At 35.7% G+C, this 20,604-nt stretch overlaps 1 protein-coding gene across 1 annotated transcript in view; it reads left to right on the top strand.

Moving 5' to 3' along the window:
• Positions 1–10,453, top strand: part of IL1R2 (interleukin 1 receptor type 2) — a 43,662-nt gene extending 33,209 nt beyond the window's left edge. Inside the window, exons 6-9 of the mRNA XM_051984337.1 lie at positions 3,236–3,298; positions 4,267–4,402; positions 6,382–6,524; positions 9,495–10,453. Of these exons, the coding sequence (XP_051840297.1) occupies positions 3,236–3,298; positions 4,267–4,402; positions 6,382–6,524; positions 9,495–9,676 (524 nt within the window). The 3' untranslated portion in view covers positions 9,677–10,453. The remainder of the gene's footprint in view (positions 1–3,235; positions 3,299–4,266; positions 4,403–6,381; positions 6,525–9,494) is intronic.
• Positions 10,454–20,604: the final 10,151 nt, after the last annotated feature.

The following is a 20,604-nucleotide window of genomic DNA, read 5'->3' as shown; positions in this document are numbered from 1 at the left end:
AAGTATTGGCAGTCTATGACCTAAATTTTTTTTTACTTCATCCATATTTTGAGTTTGTGGAAGTGCAATATTAGAGTCATTGACATTTTGTAATATGTAGGGTAAAGTGAAATGTGAGGAGGTGAAGAGAGTAAAAGGAGGGAGGGAAGGAGGAAAAGAAGAGAGGGAAGGAAGAAAAGGAGGAGTGGAGGGAGAGAAGGAGGAAGAGAGGGAGGGAGGGAGACAATTTTGATTTCACTGAGTAGAGTCTCTGGGCAAATCATTTAATCTCTTAATGCTCTAGGTAATTCTTTAAGACTATAGATTTCACAAGAAGTGCTGACCTGAAGAGTCCCCTCCCTTGTAGTTCCATTAACTAACGAAATCACAAGTGTAGTCCCTATCCCATACAACCATAGATTTAACATTGAAAGGAACCTTAAACTAGGTTATCTAGTCCCCAGGTTCTTTTTTTTTCCCTGATACTGTCAATCTTTTATTATTATTATTATTATTATAGCTTTTTATTTACAAGATATATGCATGGGTAATTTTTCAGCATTGACCCTTTCAAAACCTTCTGTTCCAACTTTTCCCCTCCTTCCCCCCACCCTCTCCCCCAGACAGCAGATAGACTAATACATGTTAAATATGTTAAAGTATATGTTAAATACAATATATGTATATATATCCATACAGTTATTTTGCTGCACAAGAAGAATCGTAGTTCCCAGCTTCTTAAACTATGCTTTATAACCCCACATGGAGTCTCATAATTGAATGTGGGAATCATGAATTTATGATTTATTGTTAATAAATGTTTGCTTTGTATACCTATTCTATATATGTATATGACCAAGGCTACAGAAAAATTTCTTGAGAGAAAAGGGGTCATGAGTAGAAAAAGTTTAAGAAGCTCTGACTAGTCCAACTCGCTCATTTTACAAATATTAGGAAACTGAGGCTCAGAAAATGGGATCTTCTATTTTGAGAAAACAATTATCTGTTAATCTATCTATCTATATCTATATTTATCTCTCTCTCTCTCTTTCTCTGTGTATATATATCTTCTCTCCTTTTTGGGCCATAACTAGCCAACTGTGACACTGGATTCTTCATTAGTCTTGTTGGAGAGCAGTTCAGAAAACTTTTCATTCCCAGTGAATCGGTGCTGGGAATAACAGTTTTATAAGGGAATTAGATTTCTGTGGGATATACTAAGTACTGAATGTATCTATATCTGTTTTTACTTACAACCTACTATTATTTATTTTTGGTCTTTACGGTAATAAAGTAAAAGCCAGATGACTATCTGATTGGCATAAACTGAGTGATTTGCCTGCGGTTATTTAGCCACATTATAGCAAACATAGGCCCTGAACCCATATTTTGGAATTCTGGATCCAACTTTCTATCTGTGATGTTGTATTGTCTCTGAATAATCATATCCCTTTTCTAAATCACAGACTTTGAAATGGTTCTTAGAGATCATCTATTCCAATCTACTCAATGATTTCTGACATTGACAAACTGAACTTCAGAGTAGGAATGGGTATGAATTTTCCAAAGTCATTCAATGAGTATTCTGTGGAGCTATTGAATCTATAATCATACTCTCAGAATGCTATTCCTGGGGGCAGCTAGATGGTACTTCTGCCCTGAAGTCAGGATAGAGTACCAGCCCTGAAAGTCCAGAGGACCTGAGTTCAAACTGTATCACCCTGAGAAAGTCACTTAACCCCAATATCCTCACACAAAAAATGCACCTCTTGTTCTTAGACACCATTCAGAGATGCTGTTTTTGCTATCACCACGGGTATAATCAGTCCAAAAACTGGCTCTGAAATTCTTTTCAGCGCAATATTGCCTAGGAACACAAGGGGGCAACAATCTTACACTTTTATCCAGTATAACGTTACCAAGATGATTTTTTGAGATTTGGTAGAGGCAATGTTTACCTTCTAGCCGCAAGGCTTTAAACTAAGAATTTACTGAGTACTGATTTTTTCTATGTATATGCTTTGGTACTGCTTTGGTGTGGATTATAATAGAAGGGAAAGAAAAGCTTCTGTCTAGATACAACCAGGATTTTGTTACTCTTTTACTGAATAACTAAATACAGGTGCATTGATCAAATGGTACCCAAAATTTATACATGTCTATTTGAAACGTTCCTGTAACACGTTAAATGGAGAGAGTAGATGAGGTGATGTCCTTTGTGGAATTATCTAGGAAATTATTTGGCCTTCCATCCCTGCTATTATGAACAACTGTTACTGTGGTTTATGTACCACCTTCCAAGAAAATTTGGATTTTGACAGAAGAGGCCTCCTTGAGCCACAGAACCATAGTTCAAAGACAAGAATCGGGTGCTAAGAATTTAGGTTTGGGAGAGTGTTAAGGATCAGCTGAGATTTTTGTAGGCTGGTAAATTTTACAGTGACTTCTCTCAAATCTTATCTCTTAGGCAAAGGTCCATGAACTTTGTGGTTCACTAACTCTGTGCATGTGTGTGTGTGTGTGTGTGTGTGTGTGTGTGTATGTGTTTATACTATATTTTAACATACTCTCCCCCTTTCTAATCCTGTACAATTTATTTTATGCCCTTAAAAACCATATTCTGAGAAGGGATTACTAGGCTTCATCAGACTGGCAAAGGGGTCCATGACACAAGCTAGTATCTTTCTTGATCCTTAGACAAGATTGCCAATGGCTTGTATCTGTCCAACATTTGACTCAAATTTTATTATAGAAAATTGTTACTTCATATTGATGAATCATGTTAATAGCCATTTAAAATTTTATTTTATTTTTTGGTAATTTTATCCACAGGTAACAGTGCTAGTTACTTTAACAACTATAGCTAAACTTTATGATCATAATTGTTATAATAATGATAGAAATGTAGCAAATTTAAAGAAAAAGACTAGGATGGGAATGGTTAATTGTCTGACAGAGTATCCAGATTGAGAGTCGGTCACACATATATTTACCATTGACCTTTTCTGGTAATTATTCTTCTAGGAAAAGCAGTTATCCAAGCTGCTCTAGTCTGGTGGAGAGACTATTTCCTCTACAAAATAAAAAATAAAAAATGTGCTATTATGTACAGGGAATAAAGTAGGACACAATTAAAAGTAAACAATAAGGTTTAGCCACTGGCTGGAAAAGGATGACAGTTGTTATCTCTCTAACACTTTGGTTTTCCTGGAACTGCTAATTTTTCTAATGAAATCTCTGTTTCATCCCTTCCCAGAAAAAAAGGAGGAGACCATTCCTGTGATTATTACACCTAATAAGACTGTACTGACTTCTCTTGGTAAGCCCTAGCAATGACTTCTTTAAACCTAAAGTGCTGAAATGTACTCACTGCAAATTTTTAGATTTTGATGCTTATTTCTCAGCTGAATGATCTTAGATGTAATGCTGGAAGTAATTAACTAAAGTTGGGGTTCTTAACCTAGGGTTTATGGACAAATTTCATCTTTGATCTTGAATGGAGAAAAAAATTGCATTTTTATTTCCACTTACCTCCAACTGAAATTTAGCATTTTAAAACTTTAAAAACTTTAAAACTTTAAAGTTTAAAAAACCCACAATATTCTTAGAAGGGTCCATAGGCTTTACCAGACTTCCAGAGGCATCTAGGACATACACTAAAATGTTAAAACTCTCAGAATCAGACTAGATGAGTCAGTGATCTAGTTGAATTCCCTTACTTCAAAGATGAGGGTTGTTATTTAGACATTAATTGAGGCAACTACATGGTGCAGTAGATAGGGTGCTGGAATTAGAGTCAAGACTCAATATTCTTTATATAATCATGGGCAAGTTGCTATCTGTTTCCTCACCTGTCAAATGGGAATAATAATAATAATGGTACCCACTTTCCAATAATGGTATTGTTGTGAAAAATCAAATGAGATAATATTTGAGAAGTGCTTTGCAAACTTTAAAGTGCTATGTAAATGCTACTTGTTATCATTTCAACTACCAATAATTTCATTGGTATAGTTATTCCTTCCACCAAAGAAAGTGGCAGCATTAATATGATTTAGTAAGTCTTGACAAATTGTTATGGCTAAAACAATTATATCCTGAATCTAATTTAGTGAAGAACTTTCCTGAACTTAACTAGATTGGTCTTCAGTATACATACACACAATCTGTTAAGAGGCAGGGCAATTCTCCGAGAGCTTCCACAACTGTGAATCATAAACTTGAAGGAGTTATTTTACTAAATTGTCTCTCTGTTACTCTTTATTTAATCTGTCTTTCTTTACCTAGGTTCAAAATTGATAATTCCTTGCAAAGCATTTTTTGGCTTGGGGTCACGATCTACAACACTATTATGGTGGACAGCAAATAACACTTTCGTGGATGATGTCTACAAAAAAGGCCGAGTTAAGGAGGGACAGCGCCTGTAAGCTCGCTTGACAGAATTTAGAATCTCTTTACTCATATTGGCTCCTTGGGCTGGCTTTCTCAGGGACTGTGTGTGTAGGAAGAGAACAAAAAATAGATGCAATGGAATGTTAGTATTTTTAGAATAATTTTTAAAAATCTTGTCTTTGCCTCCTTTACATGTTCTTACTGGATTCTTCCCTTTCTTTTTTTTAGAAAGTAATTTTTTACAACAAAGAGTTAAAAAAAGAAAAAAAAAAGTCAGGGAAATTAACCAACCTATAGGAAAAGAGTGACATTATTTGTAGTATTCTACATCTATAGTCCCCTGTCCTCAAAGACGGATTGAAAAATTAGGTACTTTTCTCACATTTTTTTTTTTTGAGGACAAATTTATTCATTATGATCACCCAGTATTCAGTTATAAGTTTTCTATTGTTGTTTTAGTTCTATTTACATTTTGCATTTGTGTGGATATCTTTCTAATTATTGCTTATTTTACTTTGTATCAGTTCCTTTAAGGATAAAGAAATTAATTAAAGAGAAAAGTCTGATTTGAAACATTCAGTTTCAACTATCAAAGAAATCTAAAAAGTTTTCTTCCCTGTAATGAATGGAACTTAAGTGTAACTGGAGGAAATGATGGTTGAAAAGTCAAAAATTATAAAATAATTGAAAATAAGTGCAGTTCTGGTCTGATCTGGTCATCCAAAATATCTTCACTAACATGTCCTACTTATGGCCTAATGCCAAATATCATCACTATTGTTTGCTCTGCATTAAGACAGCTTGGAAGAAGAGGTAAAGACACTACTCCAGGACTCAGGACACCCTGTTTTTTTACTCTTGTGAAGGCAATTTTATGCAAGTCATTTTCCCTCCCTATTAGAGAGAGCAGGAATATAGGATGCTCTAAGAATACTTCCATTTCTAACGGTACCTAAATTAGTGCTCTAATAGGTTGAAAAAATTAATTTGTAATTTGCACGATGCTGGCAAAGTAATGGAGAAGAAAACTCAGTAACTCAGAAAGAAAGGCAGCATAAGCTTATGCATAAGTTTATAAGCTGCAAAAGGATTGCAAATCTGTATAATATTATTATTATATAATAATATGCAATAATATATTATATTATAATATTGTTAATATTATAATATTATTAAATTTCCCTTACTGGGAATTTCCTCTACAAATGAAATCACAGTTATATATTTTTTAAAAATGAAATATTTACACTCATGAAATTGGAGACAATTCTGTATAATCTTTTGTGTTTTCTTGCTCTTCTAGCTTTTCTTCCTGAATTAGGATTTTGTGTAAAGACCAGGGATTTACACATTTCTGGGGAGAAATTTGAGGACCTGTATTGCCTTGACTTATATTATCTGGAGTCCTTCACTACTTTCTTCAAGTACTGACTGCTGTATTATTCCTGGATATCTGGGCCTGTAAACTTTCAGCAGGTCCTAAGTGGTCCCTTCCAGGGCATGTTCTGATTGTTGACTTCTTTGTAGGAGATAGAGTTAAAGGCACTCCCCTGGTTGACACTCCCTGTTTTAGTTACTCAGTTGCAGTCTGAAATTCAGGTCCTGTCCATTGATGTGCAAAAGATTTATCAATAACACACTTAGATTTTCCCCAAATTAGCTTGTGTTGGCTCTAACTTGATTTACCAAATATTTTTAAACTGACTTTCCATTACTTTCCATAGGCCACTATAGTCAATTTGATTCCATTGCATGCATGAGTTTCAACAAGAGTTTAAGTTTATCAAAATGTTTCTGTTCATAGGATCAAATGCTCCTTTAAGAATTTTTCCTTAAAAAATTTCAAATGGATGCTTCTGACTGAGAATAAGAATCATAAACTCTTAAGGGTGATTTCTCCTTTGGTCTCTGTATTATCCTAAATCTTAATGAATTCTTGCAGAATGATTGTAATGTAGATTACTTTGCTTGTTCCACTAACATTTTTATGCAAACCTTTTTCTCACCCAGTGAATATTCAGAAAACAATAAAAGTTATATTGAATTGCCTCTGATATTTAATTCAGTGGAAGAGAAGGATTTGAACACTGAATTTATATGTACTGCCAAGAACAGATTGGGAACCCAGAGCTTGCAAGCAAGAGTTAAAGAAGGTAAGTATCCTCATCCACAGGGGAGCACAGTACAAATTATCTATTGATGCATTAACAGAATCAAGGAATTTGGGAGAGTTTTAGTCCTGTTCATACCCCAAAAGTAGTTTCTACTCTAATATGGTTAAAAACTGTCATCTAGTCTCTGTTTAAAACATCTCCAGTCAGGGAGTATCTTCCCCATTCTCACCCCATCTTTCAGCCCATTTCCTTTTGGAATAGCATTGATTGTTAGAAGGTTTTTCCTGACACCAAAACTAAATTACCTTTGTGTATCTCGGAAACCCTATTAACTTTTCTTGCTTCCTCCTCTTCTTCATGGATCATTCCCCATTGCCTCGTAATTATTTTTGAATAGTATTCACATGTATTTATAAGTGTACATGTTTACTTCCTTTGTAGAAAGTAGATTTTTTGAGGCAGAAAGGCACAGCTATTTATTAAACACCTACTATGTACCTGGCACTATGCTATGTGCTTTAAAATATTTAATCCTCACAACTGTGAGGTGGGTGCTTTTTGATCCCTATTTTGCAGATAAGGAAGCTAAGGCAGACAGAGACTAAGTGATTTGCCCAAAGTCACGCAGCTAGTATATGTTGGATCTAAACTCAGATCTTCCTAATGCCCTGCTCAGTCTTCAATCTACTATACCACTTAGCTGCCTCAGGACAGAGACTGATTCATTTTTGTCCTTCTAATCTCCAGCATGTCTTGAATCAAATAGGGGATAATAAATGCTTATTGATTGATCAATTCTGTTCTTTGCTTCTATAGAGAATACTGAATAGACTTAATCATTACTCATTTCCATAACAGTGGATCTTAACTTTTATGTGTGAATCACAGACCTCTTCATAGTCTACTTAAACCAATCAATTCCTTCTCCGAATATCATTAAATGCATAAAATAAAATATATAGGTTTACAGGGGAAAGGAAAAGTTAGTGAAAATAAAGATGTAATTCTTTCCTCACCTTCCATTTAAATCTGTAGGAATGTATTAAGTGTATTCCCAGACTCCTTGGTTAAGAATCTAATTTAGAGAACAAATTGGTTGTTTTTTTTTTTTTTTAAATTCAGCTCACACACTGCACAGTGAATCTAGAAATTAATCAGATCAGACAATAGATTGCTGTAGACAACCAGACAGAATATAGATGGGCCAAGCAGAGTTCATTCCTAAAATCTGAATCATTACTTTTTGATTATTGGCGTTGACTCAATCTCCACTTTATTCTGGATGGTGCAGAACATACAAAAAACTAATCATCAAACTCCAAAATGTAGATTAAGACTAATAATTCAAAAGAATAATGTGCTCCCTTTGATACTGCCCCTGGGAAAGAGCAAAGAACTAATAATCAGAAAAATTAGTCTAAGTTCTGGTTTTGTCATTGTTAAGTTTGTAAGTCATTTCATGTCTCTCAACCTCAGTTTACCTGTAATATATAGGTTGAAATTACAATTTTATCTACCTTATTCAGTAAATCCCCTTGTAACCCTAAAATGCTCTACCCTTATATTTTATCAGTGTTATGAAATCTGTAATAAAGTGAACTATGCAGCCTGGAAACTCTTTGTATGTATTACTGATCTTGAGATAGAACTCTAGAAATAGTCCCTATTATTCATAAGATCTTAGATATTAAAAGCAGAATTCTAGTTAGGAAATCTATAGGCTATCCCCCTTATATCCATAGTGGTGAAAACAGACTTTTAGAGGTTGTGATCAAATAATTAATTGGAAACCAGGAGTTTGGTATGGAAATGACTGTAACCATTCCAATCATGGTAATTCACTTGCATATTTATTAATTGACTTGTGTCTTATTTATGATTTTCATTAATATTGATGGGGTTCTAGTGGCAGTCAGAAAGTTGTGGGAATCCCCTTTTGGTCAGAGGCGTAGTTTTTCATGAAAGAATTCATGAACTCAAAGAGTTTTAGGTTACAAAAATGGAAGTTTATTGTTAGATGAGAAGTCGGCTTTGCTAAGAGACTGACTTCTTTAGTGGCAAAGTTCTATTAGGGAAATGGAGGCTGGCACTGAGAAGAGAATGTCTTCTCAGTGGGCAGGGTCCTGGCAGCTATACCAAGGGACAAGGCATAGTCCTGCTTTGTAGAAATGAGTAAACAGAAGCCTATTATATGAGCAGATCTTGGCAGGGGGGGGGGAGTGGGAGGCGAGGGGGGCATTTTGAGCTCATCAGACCAGGTGATCTCCCAAATGAAATTGCTTTGAAGGCTTTTTCAACCTGAATTTGAATAAAGTTCAGCTATCAATGGAGGTGATTTGTCTTAGAAATGGCCCAATCAGTTGACTCTGGGGAGATATATTTCCCAAGAAGGCCTAAAACACAAATCTCCTTTCTTTACAGTTTTAGAGTGTTAATTTTACAGATTAAAGGGAACAGCACTTTACACCCCTGTCAATATAAGAAAACTAAAGGAAAGAATTTAAAATTGTGCATGCTGCACAATGACTGACATTTGTAATACCTTGAATGCTAGATTTTTTTCATATTTTGGGTTTCAGTTTTCTCAAAATCCCTGATATAAAGGATAGAGAGGATTTAGGACATAATCAGGAAGATCTGAGTTTAAGTTCAACCTTTGAAATATATTGGTTGTTGAGTAAGTCAATTAATCTCCTAGAGTGATGGGAAATCACTTAAGAACTATAAGTTATATACAAGTTGTCAATTTTGCACAAATAAAGAGTTTCCCTGGGTAGGAATCCAAATCTATCCCTCTTCCTCAAATGTCTATGAAGAAGAGGAAAATAAACATTAGATGCATTTCACTGATGGGGAAACAAGCCCAGAGTTATGAAGTCATAACTGCACAATGTCACAATTAATTTTTTGTCAATATAAAAATTCATTCCTTGCAAATATTCGTTGCATTTTCATGATAGATAATTAGAGAATTCTATGCACAGTAAATGGTTCTTTGGTTTCTTCCAGAACCTACATTTTCCTGGGGAATTGCTGTGGCTCCTCTCTCACTCATCTTCTTGATGTTTATTGGCATATGGATACATAGAAGGTGGAAACAAAGACCTGGGAAAGTATACACTACTAGAAAATCAACGATTATCGGTCATGATTGTCAACCCTCCACTCCTTACAGAAAGGAAATGATATAAAACCATAGGCATATTCATTCTCTCTGTATGTCTTTCTCTCTGTCTTTCTTTGTCTCTCTCTGTCTCTCTGTCTCTCTCTTTCTCTCTGTCTCTCTGTCTGTCTCTCTCTCTTGTCTCTCTTTCTAATGGCAAAGAGTTCTCTTCTGATAGATTCTTGCCCCTGCCCTTTCCCTTCTCCTTCATTTGTCCCAGAGTCACTTAAAGTGAAGTATTGAATCAGAAGGTAAAATAAACATATGTTGCCTACCTACATAGGAGTTCATTTCCCTCTATTGCTCTCAGCTAAAATGAATGGAATGAGAGGTTTGCCTTTATGGATTTAATACTTTGGTTCCTGAATGGATGTGCGATCTTATGCATATGTTTAGATCATTAATCCCTTCACTATTATTTCTTCTGTTATTCTTGTTCATATCCTGCCCCTTACCTTTCATCTAGACTCTTATCTATCTTTTATGTATCTACTTATTTATTTATTGTCTCCTCCATTAGAATGTGAGCTCCTTGAGGGTAAGGAATAATTTTTCTTTCTTTCCATTCCTAGCACTTAATATGTAGAAAACACTTAATGCATATTTTTTTTCATTAACATTAAGGATTATTTTCTAGATTAGGAATTCTTCACATAGGCTCTGTGAATATGTGTGTATTCAAGTGTTTTGATAACTATATTTCAATATAATATTTCATTTATAATCCTATGCATTTTATTTTTTGCATTTAAAAACATTATTTTGAATAAAATCTACACTGCATTAAAAAAAAAAAAACTAAGAATCCCATTTCTAAGTTTTCAGTTTTGTGGATATTGGTTTACATTTGAGTTTCAATCTGTTTTCCTATGCTTACATTGTATGATTGGTCCAACTTCTTTTCATGCCATACATGTCTTTAATAATGTCTTTATCCTGCCCATAATAAGGGATGAAAAAAACAAAACAAAACAGGAGGCAATGACCTTGGGACATCATAGAGGGGACAGTAGGACAGATAAAAGTTTACCCCTTAATTTAGAGACAGACTGAGTTTGCAAAATTCTTTTGCCATACTTGCCACACTGACCTGAGAACCCTAACATTGTTGGAGTGTCTTCCATCTCAACGTGACTAAGAAATGTTCATTATTTGAGTTAAATTTTGTCTGCAAGGACAAAGATAGCAAATTAAACTTCTTTGTATAACAAACCATATATACTAGAGAAATAGCTTGGTGGTATAATGATATTGGATCAGATTCTTTGATATCCAGCTGCATCCTTTAAGGGCAACATTTATTTCCTTGACACAAAAATAGAACAGCAATTAAAAAGAGAAATAGATTTCTAAACTTATTGCAGTACAGCTAAATTTCTGAATTAAGCTCAGAGATAAAGAATCATGATTTAGGACAAAATAAATTAACTATAAATAGGATCAGTAAAAAAAAAGACATAATCTGATTATTTCATAGAATAAATACCTTATATTTTCATCATTTTCAATTTTTTGTTTGAGGATTGGTTGTCTAGTATTCTATATTATTTTCTGGAGTCATTCAGTTTTGCTTGTTTCATTTTAAATTTGAGGGTCAATTACTATTACTTTTTGTTCTAAAGAATTTATTCTCCTAATTCTTTCCTTTAAAATTCTCATTTTACTTATAATATCATTTAAAAATTTTTTGTGTCATGCCATTCAGGTATTCTTATAAGTCTCATGGCCAATTCATTAAAAAAACAAAACAAAAAACAACTCTCAACTTCTACTTATGGTTGTTGTAGAGTTCTTTTCTTCTAAGTATAGCTCCTGGATATTTCTTGATCCGTATTTCTCCAGTCTCTTCTTCTATTTAGCTAAATCTCTGGCTTCACTTCCTAATTTTAGTTTTTATTCCAGGAACTGGGTTCATCTCATTTTTAACTTTTGGAATGGTCAGGCACTTTTGATCCTAACTACAATTTCCTGAGTTCCTACAATCTCTGCTGTCTCTTTGCTCAAAGTGCAGGTAGATTAAAGGTTCATTGGGTTATCTGTTTTTAGGCCATTGCACTCTCTCTTCAGGGCGCACTTTAGCAGCTCAGGGAAGATTGTGATAATTCTATCCCCAATATAACAACTCTCGTGGAGCTTCCCACATCCTTTTCCAAGACTTTTCCAAGATCTCTAGACTTCCTACCCCAAGATAAAGAACTCTACAGATTTCAGGGTTCTCCTATGTTGGACAGTCTCATTCACAAAAACAATAGAGATTATCAGAGTAAAACTAAGCAAAAAGAGATTACAATCTCTGGAGAAAGGGCATCTCCCATTTGACATGGTGTTTCTCAGTAAAGGAGTACAAAGTATAAACTGGGAAACAAGATTAAATAGGAACCTGAATGTAAAAGCTCCCAAAGTCCCTACCTCCCCTCAAAGCTGGCCTTGTCTCCTTTTTTTTGTGGGGGAGGGGGAAAATCCAGCCTTACATTCTAATAGAGGAAATCTAACCCAGAAACAAAAGAATACAAGACAATAATAATAAACTCTTAACTTAAGTTTCCTTAAAAAACTGATATACAGCATATATAAATTTCAAAGCATCATCCCCTTTAAAAGAAGTATTTAAATGCTAATTAAGAAGTGATGGGAAATAGGAGAGGACAACACTTGCAACTTTTTAGCTATAGTTCTATTTGTTATTATAAAGTCTCAAGTCACAATTAAAGTATAGTTTAATGCTATAGTGAGCATCTTCAATTCAGTTAATTCCACACACTCTGGAGTGTCTCAGATTAGTATACTGCAGACTTCTGCTCCCTCCTCAGATATGGAATTCAGAAGTTCTGGCTGTTCTTTTCTTGATATCCCCTTCTCTCTTTGAGTGATCAAAGAGCTGCAATTGGGACTTCTGAAGTTTGTTGTTCAGTCATTTTAATCATTTAGTCAGACCCCAGTTGGAGGTTTTTTTGACAAAGAAGCTGGAGTGGGTTGCCACCACTTTTCCCAGTTCATTTTAGAGATAAGGGAACTGAGGTAAATAGGATTAAATGACTTCTCCAGGGTCACACAACTAGTGTCTGAGACCAGATTTAAATTTAGGAAGATCAGTCTTCCTGACTCCAGATCTGGCACTCTAAACACTGTACCATCTAGCTACTTAGTTCCAATTTTCTTTATCTCACCCTCTTTCCTAGCATTGCAAGTACTCTCAGAGTACTCTGATATCAACATTTCATAGAGTTCTGGCTTATTTACCTATGTTCACAAATGTAGAAAGCCACAGGCAGTGGGGGAACTCTGGATAATTATAAAACCCTTCAGCCCAAAGGGAACTGCGACAATGTCTGGTTTGACTCTCATCTCCCCTTGGGGCATCTCACCCTTCCTGAGAAGTGAGAAGGTGTGTGACCACCTGTGTTCTACTTGAAACAGGGATGCTTTCAGTAACAGAGGCATTTACACATTAAGAGCAGTATGCTGTGGTGAAGTAATGGTACTATAGTTAACACATGCTTAGTGTGCTGTAGTGATGTAATTGTACTAAGATATTTAGCGCTGAGAGAACTTGAAATAAATAGACTCCATATTTGACCATACACATGGGTCCCTGCCTCATCACTCCTTTACTAAAATCAAGGACTCAGGCTGGTCCCAAGATCCTCCAGAGAGCTAGTCTGGACAGTATATTTTGGCACCCTAGTGTGGGGGCTCTATATGCAAAAGCTTGTGTTCCAAATTTTTTCTCCCTCTCTTCTCCCATCCCTCCTTTAGACAGCAAGTAAGTTAACATGTTAAACATGTGCAATTCTTCCATACAAATTTCCATAATCCACATTATGCTGCACAAGGAAAAAAAAAAGAAACAAAGCAAAAAGCAAGCAAACAACAACAAAAAAGATGAAAATACTTTGTTGTGATCCACACTTAGTCCCCACATTTAGTCTTCATCACAAATCTATTGTAATTGGCCTGAATCACTTCATTGTTGAAAAGAGCCACCTGTATCAGAATTTATTATCACATAATCTTATTGTTGCTTTGTATAATATTCTCTTGGTTCTACTCACTTCACTTAGCATAAGTTCATATAAGTCTCTCCAGGCCTTTCTGAAATCATCCTGCTAGATCATTTCTTATAGAACAATAATATTCTATAAAATTTATATCCTATAACTTATTCAGCCATTCTCCAACTGATGGTCATCCACTCAGTTTCCAGTTCCTTTCCACACAAAAAGAGCTGCTACAAACATTCTTGCACATGCGGGTCCTTTCTTCCTTTTTTATCATTTATTTGGGATATAGGTCCAGTAGAGACAGTGCTGAATCAAGGGGTATGCACAGTTTGATAGTCCTTTGGGCGCAGTGATTTGGAATCCTTTCAACAGTCATTTAATGATAGCCAGTCACAAGAGAATTACCTCTTGGATGGCTTAGGATATTATAAATGAGAAGACTATTCACAGAGTGCCTCAACCTTATTTAGGTATACAGGGCTTCTGATTTTGCCTACCAATAGACCAATGCAGTGAAGGTACTTAGTCATAGTATCACCTCAGAACAAGCCTGGAGAGTTCATGCTTAGGTATGGTGAGCCCCACATGGGCTAGAGGATTTCTTCCCACACTGTTTGGCCTTCACAAATTATATCAGCAGTGGAACTTTATGGCCCTTGCCTATATGATAGTTCATTAGTGAACCACTGAAAGATCTATCTGACCACAGTTTCTTCAGCTCTGGGCCTCATTGGTTCCCAGATTTCCAGAAGAACTGAACTGGGAGTAATGGGACTGGAAGAAAGATAGGCAAGTGTGAAAGCACATTCCTTCTGCCATAAGGGAAACTGGACACTTGTTTGCTAATTTGTTATTATTGAATGAGATGGAATGAGATCTCTAAAAAGACAGTTGTGAAAATTGAGTAAGGTTTCATCTATCCCAGAGTTGGAGTAAGCCTGAAGATAGTACTTGGGTATAGACTCAAGGACACACCTATTTCCCCTTCCTGCTATTCTTCCATGACATCATTTTCTTACTACCTCAGTCAAATATGGGCAGTAATGTACTTATTGGCCAAAGTTCAATTTCCTGGGTAGTTCCTGCATTTGAAATGTTAAGACCCTCAGCCAATGAGGATAAGGGTTAGTGGTGGGAAGGGTATTTGCGTTAGGGGCTATTTAAACTGTTGACTTATCTCCAGAAGCACCTCCTTCTTTTGATTGCTTGTTCGACTGGAGGGACACCCATTTCTCACAAGAACATATAATAAACCTTTGCTTTGCTCCTAGAGATATCTCTATCTTTTTTTTATTATATAGTGGTCACTCACCATTCTGAGCCACACATTATTTTGAATTCAGGGAACTAAAAAAGCATTTCCATAACACAGTACAATAAAAAAGAGGAATGCACATAAAACTGCAAATCTACCATGTAAAACTTGCTTTCTTCAAATATACAACAAAATTATCAAGTAAATTCTTTCCCCTCTCCAACCACCTTTTTTTCTTCCCTGCCTGCTGATAGCTACTATTAGGTGTATAAGTAAAATTATCCTATACATACTATTTATCAGTCTTTCCCTGGATGAAGATAGCATCTTTTTTTATTTATCCTTTATTTTTAATTTGTGTATTTATGATAGACAAAATGACAAAAAAAAGTTGCTCAAAGTCATTCTTAAAATAATGTTGCTGTTATTGTAAACAATGTTCTCTTGGTTCTACTCACTTCACTCTTCATCATTTCCTGCAAGTCTTTCCATTCTTTTCTAAGACCAATGAGGTTACCATTTCTTATAGCACTTGTTGACAGACATAATGAAAGTAGAGGATGCACTTCTACTTAAGAGTGAGAATGTAGGAAGAAGGGAACATGTAGATGAGACTGTCATGGAAAAAAGCACTGCCAGGGGCTATTAGTGACTTCTAACTACTTTCCTAGGCAAAGCTCTGCTTGCCTTGGAGGCCTTATGCCATATTTACTTATGTAATTTCTTCCTTTCCAACAGCTTCCTCTTCTCAAGTTAAAGGGGCTGGGGGGGAGAGGGGGAAGAGGATCCCAATAAAAGAAGAAAAATGATAATAATTCTGAATTTGAAGCCTGAAAACTTTACTTTAAGGCCTGTTTTAAGAACTTCCTCTCTTCTTTCTGACTTGTCCCCTTTCTTCCCCCCCCCCCCCCCACCCAACCCGGTTTTCTCTGCTACAAAAAGCTTAGGATCCTGTTTGATTTGGGAGGCTAATGAAGAGCTCTGACTCTGGAGATAACAGATTTGCTGTGTTTGTTTGGTTTAAAATCTGTTTTTAGAGCCTTCTTCCAGGAAATCCTTAACTCAGCAGCTGGGAACTCTTTGCAGAAAAAAATTAACAGCTGCCAAACTAGAATCTGCCAGGAATAACAATTTCAGCTCTGATGTGCTCTCTGTAAAGATCATGTTTTCACATAAATGAAAATTGCCTAAATAAAATAATAGAAAGTCAGAGCTGTAAGTGACTTTAGAAAACAATTAGTCCAAACCCATTATTTAACAGATGACAAAATAATCATTTACAAAGACCCAAAAGATAGCCCAAGCTTCCTTACATCACATCACAAAATTGATAATCAGAATAGGACGGGTTTTGTGTGAGAATTTTGGCTATGTTGTAATTGAATTGTTGCTTGATATCTAGCAGACTGTTGGAAATGGGGAGCAGAAGCTCAGAGGAGAGGTCAAGGTCCAAATATAGGTGATTGGGAATGAATAATTGAAAACTTAGATTTCTAGATTTAATGATGATTAAAGCCTTATCAAATCTGAGAAGAAATCTACAATTTTATATTTATATTTTGTTCTTGTTGACAACTTTTTTTTATTATTAATTCCTACCTTAACAAATACAAACTGAAAAGAGCATATATCATAAAACAGAAAAACAATAAAAGAATGTTTCATATAGCAAAAAAGAAAAAAGAAGGAAAACTAGAACTGCTATGTTCAGCTTGACTTTCTTTTAAAATATGTAATAAATGCAAGTGAAACTTTAAAGTTGTTGTATTTGTTATTCTTTATGGTCTACTTTTATCTTTTGTGATACTTTTAAAACTCCAATGATAGTCTTTCCTTTTTCTCTATTTTTGGGGAGATACCTAATCTTTATCTTCTCTCCCATCCTCATTTACACTGAATAGACAAATATGAAAATCGAGTAACATAAATTCTTGCATTGGCTGTGTACAAAAGAAGTGTATTTCTCATGCTGCACAATGATTCTCTGCCAGGAGGTAGGTAGTATGCAATTTGCATACATATGTACATAAACTTGAAAGATGTTGGAAGTACATTCCTCTACCCTTCTGTTCTGCCCCTTCCTCCAACTGTTCTCCTCCCATCTCCACACCTCCACACCCACACACAGCACTGGAGCTAGTTGTTAAACATTTAAAAAGCACACCTTTGCCAAGAAGGGATATTTTGGTTTAGAAAGTTACAGGGATGATGAAGAGTCAAAAGGAAGTGAAATACTTTTTCCAAAAATAAAGGTAGTGTTAATTTTTTTTTTATGGCATCATAAGTGGCAAATATGGAATGGTCAGCAGAGAATGTGAGCCTGATAGTTGTTGGGAAGATGTTGGAAGTTAAAGATAAAGAAAGTTTGCTGCCCCCTCTTTCCCGCCCCCTCCTGCCCCAGATGCAGTGAACCACCTAAGGTACTCAGTCAATCAGTATGCTGCGAGGTAGAGAGTCACTGTAAGATTTTGCATCTATTGCTACTGGATTTCATTTTAGAGTCGGTTAGATATTTTAAATTGCTGAGATCTTTTTGGATCCTGTCTTTGTCATCCAGTGTCATCTAGCTATTCCTATAAGTTTTATTAGCTAATAATAATTAGGTTGTAAAGCACTCTAAAAATATCTCATTTTATCCTCACAACAATTTGTGGAGATAGGTACCATTATTACCCCCATTTTACAGATGAGAAAACCAAGGCAGTTAAGAAAATATCCTAGGTTCATGCAACTAATAAAAGACTGAGTCTCAATTTGAACTCAGATCTTTCTAATGTGAGGTTCAGTGCTCTATCCACTACTTCACCTAATGTTTATCAGTTGTTTCAGTTGTGTTCATCTCTTTGTGATTCCTTTTAAAGTTTTCTTAGCAAAGGTACTGGAGTGATTCTCCATTTCCTTCTCCAGTTCATTTTACAGATGAGGAAACTAAGGCAAATGAATCTAAGTGATTTGCCCAGGGTCACACAGCTAGTAAGTGTTTGAAACTGTATTTGAATTCAGGAACATGAACCTTCTTGACTTCAGGTCCAGTGTTCTATGGCTTACATGGCTATTGAAGACTCCACCTTGCTGCCTATTATTTGTGACATTGAAGCTAAGATAAAATTATCAACAGCAATAAAATAGATCAACAAAGGCAGATCTCTGGAGCACTCTAATCAAGTTATCCTTGAATCATTAATGAAAGTCAACCAGTTTTCACTCTAATTGCCCTAGCCCACATCTCAGCTTTCTTTCCACAAAAGCAGCATTGGATTCTTTATGTAAGATTTTGCTATTATTTAAATAAACTATCTACACCATTTCCCTGAGCTATTCATTTACTAATTCTGTTAATAAAAGGAAGCAAGGATAGAGGATTTGAAAAATATACTCATCTAGAGAAATGTGAGTATGACAGAAATGGAGAAATAAAGGTGGGCTCCCAGAGGAAGTAGTTAGAGGATACTGGAAAGTCTGTTTCTACATTCTTCTATGAGTCTTTTCTGAGTCTTCTGGAATAGAATGGGGGAAGGGGGTGCTATGTTAAAAGAGGGAAGGTTGATTATGTGTTCAGAGGGTTTACCCATAATCATATTTTTTGGGAGATAGTAACAAGTTTGCTATGGATCTGTCTATTTAGGACTACAGAAAGCAGTTGGCACACAAACCTGGGGCACCAATATGTTGAAAAAGTGTCCACAAATTTGGCTATCCACCACCTACTCACTGAGGCACTCTCTTCCAGGGAAGGCATAAATATTCTGAGCCCTTGGCTTATAGTTCAGTACTGTACTCCATATTATCTTATATTTTGTAGATAAAAAAATAAATTCAAGGTAAAAACAATTTTATTGTTTTTATTCAGTCATTTCAGTCTTGTTCAACTCTTTATGGTGTCATTTGGGGTTTTCTGGCAAAGATATTGAAGTGGCTTGCTGTAATGTTCTCGCCAAAATGTAATGTTCTTTTTTAGTTAGGTTTTCTTGGAGTCTCTGGGAGCAGCCTTCCTTTCAGTTCAGTAATCACCACATGAGTAGCCAGGTGTTAAAGTCCAAATCCTTTATTATCTCTTTCATAGTCTTGTCTCCTTTCCTGGGGCCTAGATAGCTTTCTTAGTGGCCTATCTCTCTTCTTGATTCTGAGAGCTTGAGCTCCTGCTGCCAGTCCTTTGTGTTCTCTGCCTCTGCCAGCTTCTTGAGGTCCTCCTGAATGTGTCTTGGTTTCTGTGGGGGAGGCAGGAGGACCACAGTCTTTGTCTTCCAGCTCTGATTCTGGCTGTTTGTCTGACCTATATGCTCTCTTATAGGTGTGAATCTTGTGGAACTATATTAAGCACTAAGTACATGCACTAAACTAGAGAACTGTTAGGCACCATTAGGAATAGTGATAATAGCATTAAGAGTAGTAGCAATAGCAGAAGCAGTACATATAGTAGTAGTAGCAGGAGCATTAGTAGTAGCAATAGGACTAGTAGGAGTAGCAGTAGTCATGTGAATGGTAACAGTAATAGTAGTTGTCTTTATCATTATCATCATTGTAGTAACAAGAATGGCATTATGCTTTAGAAATATCAGTTCAATAGCTATGTGGCAGATGTATTGGAGAAATTAAAAACAGAGACATTATAAAGATACCAAAGGTTTTTTATGTGAGAGGTGATGAAGGCCTATACTAACTAGGGTGATAGTTATGTTAAGTGGATAGGATAAGTGAATAATTCTATTTGTGGAAGTAGAATTGCCTAGCTTGAATGGACATCAAAGGTGATTGGAGAAAGAGTCAAAGATTAGCAAGGTTGAAAATCTAAATGACATAGTGGTTTTTTTCAAGAGAGAGGTTAGAAGACGGGTAAATTTTTTGGAAGAAGGATTTTAATTTTTTGGTGGGGGCTAAGGAAAGATAACAATGAATTCTGTTTGGAGCATATTGCCTTTGAGATATCTATCAGACATCCAGATAGAGTTGTCAAGAAAGCATTTGCAGTTAGTAGAGACTAGAGTTCAAAAGAGAAATGAGGATTAGATATGTAGATTTGGAATAATCTTTGCAGAGAAGCTAATTCAATTCCAAAGAGACCAACGCTAAGCCAAATACCTATGTTGATATGGCAAAGTATAGTGAAAAGAATTAGTCATATAGATAAGTTAGGTAACCTTAATAGACAAGAGTGTTGGGCCTTAAATCAGAAAGACTCATGCACCTGAGTTTAAATATGGCCTCAGACACTAGCTGTATGACCCTAGGCAAATCATTTAATTTTGTTTATCTCAGTTTCCTCATCTGTAAAATGAGCTGGGAAAGAAAATGGCAAACTGCATCTGCATCTTTGCCAAGAAAATTCCAAATGGTTTCATGAGAAGGTGAGCACAAATGAAAATGACTGAACAACAATAACAGTGTCATGAAAACCCTAGGAGAAGAGAATATCCTGGAGGAGGTGGTCAGATAAATTCTATTTTACAAAAATGTAATAAAGATAAGTGTGGTGTTTTCTTCTTTTATATAATATAATGGTTCTCTCTGAAGCAGGTTTCTTGGGGAGGTTTTTCTGGAGGTAGCTTTAGGTTCAGTTTCAAGTAATATCACCCCAAATGCAGCCATCTGACAAAATGCAAACATTTATTTTCTCCTTCCAAAATAGCCTGGTTAGTTTTTCTTAGAGGCCTATCTTTCTGCTTGGTTCCAAGAGCTCTTGCCTCTAGTCCTTTACCTCTG

This window comes from Antechinus flavipes, chromosome 3 (genome assembly GCF_016432865.1).
Source record: "Antechinus flavipes isolate AdamAnt ecotype Samford, QLD, Australia chromosome 3, AdamAnt_v2, whole genome shotgun sequence".
NCBI classification, from domain to species: domain Eukaryota; kingdom Metazoa; phylum Chordata; class Mammalia; order Dasyuromorphia; family Dasyuridae; genus Antechinus; species Antechinus flavipes.
This window is presented reverse-complemented; position numbering and strand designations above follow the sequence as displayed.